This window comes from Chaetura pelagica, unplaced genomic scaffold, assembly GCF_000747805.2.
Source record: "Chaetura pelagica isolate M959 unplaced genomic scaffold, ChaPel_1.0 scaffold247, whole genome shotgun sequence".
NCBI classification, from domain to species: domain Eukaryota; kingdom Metazoa; phylum Chordata; class Aves; order Apodiformes; family Apodidae; genus Chaetura; species Chaetura pelagica.
The window spans coordinates 616,251-625,285 of record NW_009953958.1 but is presented as its reverse complement, the minus strand read 5'-3'; the positions used below and the strand labels follow the sequence as shown (position 1 = coordinate 625,285).

The window sequence follows — 9,035 nt, the reverse complement described above, 5'->3', positions numbered from 1 at the left end:
AAAAATATTCATGTTTTACAGTTTGCTTATACAGCAGGCTCAGTTTAAAAAAGAATCCCGTTTAAATGAACTTCAATTCTAAGTACTTCAGTACCATCCACCTTTGTGTACTACACTACTGAACTGCTTAGCAATGTGTAACCTCTTGGTTGTTCAGTAATCTGCACAATCACATTTGTCTCCTGTTACACAAAATACCTAAGATCTTGACAAAACAGTTCCCTACCATCTTCAAATAACTTACACTTTTTGTTGTATAAAGTTTTCAAGTTTTATTATGATACAAGCTGTACATTCCATCACTCTCATAGCAACTTCTGAAGTAAACCTATCATTAGGAATCTGTGGAAAAGGAAGTAAGTCAGGATACCGAGTTTTTAAGCTATCCACTCCATAAGCTTCCAATGTCTGAACATCATTTGAAAGGCCTTCAAGTTGCTGACTATATTCCTCTATTTTTTGTGCAAGGGCTGCTGGTTTTACATCTTTGTCCGATTTGCCCTTCACAGCATAGTCAGCTGCAATCAAGGCTAGTTTAGTAGAAAGGTAGCATTTAAAGCATACCCATTCATTGGCATTTTTATGAAGGTCATTCCTTGCAGCTGAAAAGTTAGCTCGGGCCTGCCTCAGCCATCGACGTGCCTCTACGGGATTGCCAACGGACCTGAACGTAGGTGGGACAAAAAAGCGTTGCGAGTAAGATGGCCCTGTGGAAGATGGACACTTTTCTTTATACTGTTGCCGTTCAGATTTGTGGCTTGTTGCTTCTTGATTCCATGAAGTATAAAATCTCTGAAATGAAAATTTATCTGACTGAAATCGAGAAGCAGAGGATGAAAATGGTCTTCTTGTGGCTCTGTCCATATTTTGATCCATAAAGGCCTGTTTTTCTAGCCTGTTAATCTCATTCTGTAAATGTTTGAAAACTTCATTGGCTATATCAAGATTGTCTGCATTTTTATCTGGATGCCATTTAAGATACAACCTCCTAATAATCTTTTTTCTTTCAGTCTCTGGAAGCTTCCAAGCCTGTTCAATCACAGATGTCACTTCTCTTAATATTTCTGGCAATGAGTTTGACTTTATCTTTTTTGGAGAGTGATGTTTTGAGGACATTGTTTTGTGGCTCTCTCTTCCAGGGAAGAGAGGTGGAATTGTCCTTGGTCCATGTGCTGGAAATTCTGTAGGACTGGTTGGGGTAGAAGGTGTGCTATCCCTGCTTTGAGAACTTTCCTCCGGTCTTGAAAATTTGTACAAGTCAAGAGAACTCACTATTTTGTATTCACTATAACCAATATCAATCTGGTAGATCTTCCCCAGAAAACTGGGACTTTCATCATCTTCTCTTTCTACTTCTTGTACAATGATTGCATAGGTGTAAGTTGGTTGATATGATCCATATATATCACCACCTTCAGCATCAACAAGGTAACCAACATATTCACCAGGATAAAATACATTCATTGGATCCATAAGAAGTGTATAGTGAATTTCAGCTGGTATAGGAGTGCCAGGTGTTGGTAGTTCAAGTTTTGATGGCTCAGAAGAGTCATACTTCACTCCTAAGCTGTCAAGCTTCTCACTGATCCGGTAGATATCATTACATCCCAGCATGGCAATCAAATATGAGGTATCAGAAATCAGGTTGTCAGTCGCAGATTTTAAGGTCATTGCTAATGCTAACAGAAAATTTATGTCTTTGCTGTCAGAATGCTGTATATAAAGCAATATTACTGCATTTCCATATCTCTTCAGGAAAGCAAATGTTTCACTTTTGCTGTGGGGAATAGGAGCAAAACCTTTAACTCTTAAGGTTGTTTGCAGCTTCTCAAAACAGGAAACTTTCAAACCTTCTCGCAAAGCTTTGCAAAGTCTTACTGCTTTTTCTTCATTAGCTAAAAATGCATTGTCATTTTCATGCTTCATAATCCTAATGAGTCCTGTGATGAATTGTTCTGAAGACAACAGTAACTGTAACCTTCCTTGCAAAGAACATAATGCTCCAAACTGACAAATTTTGGGAGACTCTTCATCCAACTGTTCTTCAAGAATACTGCTAAGTAAGCGAGGCCTCAGTTTCTGAGGGAATAACATGATCAGTTTCGTATGAAAGCCATGGTCTTTGCCTAAGTAACACTGGCTAAGATCAACAAGCATTTGCACACCAATGTTGCCTTGGATTCTGCTTTTGTAGTGAGGTGCGTCATCAAAAACTAAGATACTAGACTTTACCAACCTACCACCTTGACTGGGAAGGTAAAGGACAAAGTCCCTCATATTCTCAAGGTCATTCCTAACCTTGACAGAATCATTCTGAAGACTTTTGAACAGGCCAGAAACTACTCTTTTAACTGTGCGCATTTCATTAGGATCCAGTTGCTTTCCTTCTGAGCTCTTGAATATGCGACTTAGAACTTCAACATACTGCTTTGTTGAAATAATATCTTCAGTGCCCAAATGTTTGAATAACTGATGGAAAGTACCAAGTTCTAAAGGAAGTTTGTAAAGATAAGGCTTAAAATCAGATTCATACTCGAGGTTTATTACCACCTCTTCAGGCCTGAGGAGCTTCCAACCCTCCTCCACCATTACAAAAGAAACTCCTCGAAGCTGAAAGCGGAATTCCCTTTTCTCTGTGCTAAGAAATTCATAAATGCTTCTCAGGACCTTGGCCCTAGTTTTCACCATGTCCTCATCCAAAGTTGTTATATTGCATATGTTCCTGCAGTTATTGATAACTTTGTCAAGAGGAGGGTCCAAATTAACATTCAGCATAGTTAAAACATGCTCAAGCTGTTCTTGTGCACCAAGACTACTTCCCTCTTGCTCTTTGATACTTAAAGGTGTTGCTTTCTCAGGAAGAATAGGACACGAAGTCCACAGCAACTGCAACACATCAGTCTGTTTGAACTTGGGATTCACCTGTGCCCCGTTGAATCGTATAAGAGGAAGCGTCCCATTAACTTCTTGATACTGAGGATGAAATCTAACAAATTCTGCTGGAGCTCGTTCAGGGCACAGAAAAGGAATCAATGATAATTCTTTCAGAAAATTTCCTGACAAAAGGTCAGTTCGTTCTTGAAATATGTGATGGAGAAGGACATCGACAGTATTCTGTAGTGTTTCTTTAGACCAGTTTTCTGTATTTGCTCGCATGCTGATCTCCTTAGCAAACTGTAATAACTGTTGCTGTGAAATGATGAATTTCAATCCAATATGTCGTAGAAAAGTTACCCATGATGGAAGGAATGCGGCTTGATTTTTTGGTTTTGTAAGTTGCTCTAGTTTCTTAAAAAAGTCTTGAGGTATGAAGAATTTTTCAGGAAGCATCACTTCAAAGACCTTAACAGTCCTGTCATAAAAATGTTTTGCCGGTTTTAATCTATTGGTTGCATCATGAATTATCAAAATGCTTTCAAGCTTTTCAAACAGTTGTTCTTTAATTTCTGAACTTTCCTCAATGCTAGTTAGCCTGTTCTTTAAGTAGATCAAGTGTTCCAGTTTTGCATCATAAGACAGACTTTCAATTTTTGGCAAAAGATGTTTCAAGTACACTTCAAGGTCATCCACAGAGACACAGCCAAGCACAGTATACAAATCTTTCAAATGAACCTTCTCTTCAAGAAAAGCTGATGAAGTCGACTGTGTCCATCTGTCTACTTCTACTGATGGGATGCTTTTTGTGAGGACATAACATGTCCCATATTTTGAAATGCTGATGTAGCGGCCACTGATCGATTTATAGCAAGGAAGAGACTTTAAAATTTTAATGTCATCCTGAGATGTCAAATTACTTAAATTGCAATTGAAGTACATCAGGAGAGCCTCAAAGTCACTTTCTGCTAACTTTTCAGTCCTAAAAGTTGATGTCTGTACCATATATTGTATGGCTCTCAGAATGCTTGAAGGATTATCTATATTTGCTGTACATCCTGACAACAAAGGTACTAAAGCACTGTCCTTTGAGCAAATTTTGTTCAATGCCAGCTGAATACAGCCTGTTTTCATTAAAGCATGGAAGACTTTATCACTCTGAGCGTTTGGAAAAACAGCTATATGCATAATGCTGAGAGGCAGCAAAACATCACACTCTGGCACAACAAGATGATTAGCTGAGACAGTGAACTTCACACCTGGCAGCAAAGTCCAGTCCTTCAAAGTTTCAACAACATCATCAAATTTTGTTTGCATATCTTCTTGCTCTTCCTTGACATTTATAGACTCACTAATAAAATGCCAGACGTTTTTAAGCCAAGATTCACTTGCAAAGTTTTCCTTCCATTTAATACAATTTCTAGTTTTATATTCCCTAGGCAACACGGATGATAACAATTCAGCAAAGCCTGTGATATCAAACACTTTTGCTACTTCACTGTTAAGCAGAATACTGTTGTATCTCAAATACAACGTGTTCATAAAGAGGTCCTTGCGAGATGGAATCAGCTCATGGTATGTCGTTAAGAACTTGGGTCGCTTTGAATCAAAAATTTGCAAAACATTGTCAAGAGTAATAAGGAGTGGCAAGCCCTCAATTTGGATTTCATTTTCTTCTGCATCTTTAAAACAGTAGTCAACCAGAAGTTTGAGACTATGAAAGAGTTTCAAATTTGTCTGCTGAAGACGACAGGGTAACTTCCCAATGTGGCAATTGGAGTCTGGAAAAGAAAATGTCATCAAAAAGGACCGGACATCAGCCGGTGTCACATAGGAGACAGGGATATCTGCATCTATCAAACAGTGGTAAAGATTTGCAGTTTCATCACAGTTATATACCAAATTGAATCCAATTTCTAAGAGTAAGTGCTTCAGTCTGTAAACATTTTCAGCCACTGTCTTCCGCGTCGTGATGTTGTATTCTGTGTTTTTTAGATGTTGCAATTCATCCTGTAGTAAATTGTCAAAGAAGGGCCTGCCTTTGTTCGCTGCAGACATGTTAACCCATGTGATGATAACAGCAGAATGCAAATCAGAACCATCAATATTTGGAGCTCGCATAACAGGTAAAAGACGCTTCAAATCTTCATAAATGCAGCTGTAAACTGCTTTTACTAAACAATACCAGTCTGGCTGAATGTCCAGTCTATTAACTGGAAAAAAGGACAAAAATTTTTTTAAAGTGTCCTTCACAACATGAACAGGTGTGTTTTGCAGCACTGATACTGTAGGATCAGTGCCTGGAAAATACCGTTTCTTCAGCTGAATCAGCAGTTCAACATAAGCTGGTGCTATCAGGGCTGTCATTAGGCTATTATTCCAGTCACTTCTTACTCCAACACCATTATCATCACGCCATAGATTTCTTCTTGCAGAATCCAGAGCAAAGTGTCCGTTCACATGAAAAGGTAACCCAGTTTCTAAAGACAATGGTAAGAAACAGAACGCTCTGTGGGGTTTTTTGTAGTTATGAGTAATGCAAGCTGCTACCCCACCACGTGGAAAAAGTGTAATGTCCTCATTCTTGTGGGCTGAAACCACACTTTTGGATACCTTTTCCATGGCAGAAAAGCCCGACCTGTTACAAATTAACCAAGTTGTGAGATTTCCTTCAGAGTCTTCAGTATCCATTGTGTAAGTGATCTGTTGTACAGGTATTTCACTTAGCTGCTTTTTTTTAGTTACACTGTCAATTACAGATGCATGGAATTGCTTTCGTTTCAGTCTGTCTCCATCAGTGATTTTGCCTTGTACAGAATACAACACATTCAGTGCTCCTGTGTTTTTTTCTATCTCACAAATAGAAATTTTTTCCATATGGTTCAAAAACATTAAGAGTTCTGCTCCATCTGTACGCAGCTTATCTAAAAGGTTCTGGACCATTCTATCTGAACATGGAACCGAGGAAATTTCTGATACTTTGGCCATTTCTCCATTTCGAAGGGGAAACCTGAACATTGTGCAATTATCCAGTTTGAAGTGGTCTCCTAAATAGAGGTCCAGTACATCTGAGAACTGTGTCCTGAAATCTGCATCTAAATCTCTAAACATGCGGCCAGGACTTGTTGATGTTGCACCTGGTGCGTATCTAGCGTGAGGATCAAAAATACAAAGTATATCATTGCCAGATATGAAAGAAGGGCAATCAGTAATGTGATAAACAGAGTTGAAACCTATGCCATATTGCCCAGTTTTACAGGGGTTTCCTACTTTTGTACCTTTTCCAAGATTCTGAATTCCTCGAATATCGTCTTCTGTAAAAGGCTGATTGTTGTAAACACACAGGGCTGGTCCTTGAAGCGGTGCCCATTTCTCATCAAATATTCTATCGGCTGGATGCTGTCTAGGATCAAACACAAAACAGATCTCTGTAGCTTTTGCATCATCTGCATTCTGAAGGAGCTCTTTCAGCATTTCTTTTTCTGAAGGGTAAGCATTAAGAATGCTTTTAATTCTACTTGTCAGTTTTTCTTTCTGGCCAAACTCTGTTCCAAGGGTAGTAAAACAGATGTTGGATGCGTATCTTTCTAAAGCTTTATGGCGCTTTGGTATTGCTCCAAGCTTTACTGCAACTTCTCTTGGAATATCACCATGACAATATTTAACAGTGGTGTCTTTCACTTTAATCCATGGACAGTCATTGTAACACAAAGATTTTGCAGGGAGAAGTGCAAGACGAGTATCAGGTAACAAAATTTCTCCATACTTTTTCTCACAAAATTCCTGCTTCTTCTCTCTAATGAGCCCCCATATTCCTTCACTAACTATTCTCCTGCAAAGCTGAAAGTTCTCTTCTGTTAGCTGTTTATTCCCTCTTTCCTGATTTATTAATTCCAGAACTACAGCAAAGTCTTCAACTGTAAAAGCCTGTCTTACACCCACACTTTCAAACAGCTCACGGAAACTATTTTTGTATTTATTAGGCAACTGATAGAGATAGGGCGCTGCTTCAAAATTCAAATGAAAAGACACTTTTGTTGGATCAACATACACATTCTCAACTAGAATAAAACTACAGTTTGTCAGTTGTTCAATTATCATAGCTTTTGTTGATTCATTCTGCAACATCGCTTCATGTAGATATTTGTAACAAGCATTCGTGATATTTTCTTGATATAATGTGATTCCATCAAATGACTTTGCTACTTCTTCTAACTGATTCATGACCAATTGAACAGCTGGTTTCTTCAGTAAACCCAAAAATTCTTTGACAGCTAATGACAAAGCACCACAACCTTTAAAGGAGTGTGAATTTTCATTAAGAATTGGTTGCATTAGGCAAACTATATCTTGATGATCTGCAGTGAAAAGATCAGTTGCTGAAAACATGACTTCAGGCTGAAAATCACTGCCTTTCCAGTGCAGTGAGAAGCCTGCTGGCTTGCTAAGGAAAGGAAGAAAAGGGATGGTTTGACATTTTGCAGCAAATTCTTTAGCTCTAGGGTCCCTAGATTTTAGTTTTTCATCAATGAGACTCAATATAATACTGCTTCTGAGACAAGCCGCAGAATGATCAATCTTGTTAATTTCAGCTACCGATTCTACACGTTCTATCAGATCTTCCCATAAAATATCGTCTTTAGCCATTCCCAACTGAACAAGTTTAACCAAAGTAACAGGGTTAAGATAATCCTGAGTGGTGCCATGAGGAAATCTTCCATCTTCAGCATCATATAACTTTGCAACTCTTCCTTCAGGATGAATCAGTCTTGATGGTGTAACTAATGGATGTCCATCCAATGAACAGGGAATACATGGAGTAACACGAAGAATCCCTGAGAACTCCTCAAGTTTTTCATTAAGAACATAAAGCATCAAAGGATCACGCAGCTCTGCATCAATCTCCTGCACATTAGGGAAAAATACCTCAGAAAAGAACTGTTTCTCAGAGAAAGTGTTCTCCAGTAATATGTATTTGCAGCCTGCTTCTTCAAATCCTGTCTTCACCCAGGATGGGAGATCTACAGCACACAGATTTTTTGAACCAGTTTTCTTAAGGTACTTCATAAAGATCTTAAAGGCTGATGGTCCAACATCTGGTCGTTTCAGTATAGAGTCATCTAAAAACCTTACGTTCTTCATGGAAACCCAAGAGGAACCATCAGAAAACACTTTGATCCCTTCTTTGCTTTTCATATGAGCTATGTCTTCATAAAACCCTTGACAAATAATGGAAAAATCATCATGAACTGAATCAGGATCTGGCCACACAGCACAGTAACTGTAGTCAACTAGCTCGCCATTGATTGACATGTCACGTAAAACACAAAGTGCTTCTATGTAGGCTTTTACAATGACATGCCTCATGAATACTGTGTTCCATCTTCCTTTCGTGTCTGTTTTCCAGATTTCTTTGCGATTTGAAGTAACTGCAAAGCAGCCATTAATATGGAGAGGTAAGCCTGTTTTTATTCGTAGAGGTAAATAGCAGAATACTTCACCTATGTTGTTGCAATTAGGTTTCACCATCCATTTTTGATCCTGGGTTTCAGACAGCAACACTCCTACCCCACCACATGGAACAAGACCTAGTCTTCGTCCACTCTCATGTATTGAAAATTTTAAAGCATCTCCAGTGTCCATGCATGAACATATAAGCCATGTTGTTGAATCTACTGTTTTCTGTGGCAATTCATCAGCTGATCTTTTAACCTGTCCTGATTTAGCAATTTCAAAGAGAGAAGCTGGATCATCTTCCGTACCTCTGAAAAGCGGAGACTGTAAATCAGCAATCCGCCTAAACACATGGTGAAATTCTTCTACCACTATCTGTAAGATGCACGAGGACTTTGGTGTTTCCGTGGGAAGCTTTTTATTACTGCTGCTGCAGAGCTTCATGACTTTAGCAGCTTCCTTTAAAACACTCACATTTGGTGCAGTTAAGGCTTTGGAAGAACACAGGTTTTTTCTGATCGTGACAACATCTTGTGCCACCCCAGGATCATCTGCCTCAATTTTCAAGTATTTCAAAACCATTGAATTTACACTCTGAGCAAATATAATCAGTCTATGACCACAGATGCTGAATTCATCCACAAGAGAATAAATGTCTGCTGTATTGTAAGACGCACTGCTGACTTCACTCACTTTAGCTTCCTGCT

General features: G+C 38.8%; 1 protein-coding gene across 1 annotated transcript in view; it reads right to left on the bottom strand.

Annotated features, from left to right (window-relative positions):
- The window catches only part of SACS (sacsin molecular chaperone), a 29,462-nt gene continuing 20,427 nt past the window's right edge, over positions 1-9,035 (bottom strand). The window contains 1 exon segment of the mRNA XM_010001898.1: positions 1-9,035. This exon segment is cut by the window's right edge and continues 16 nt beyond it. Within this exon segment, the coding sequence (XP_010000200.1) occupies positions 241-9,035 (8,795 nt within the window). The 3' untranslated portion in view covers positions 1-240.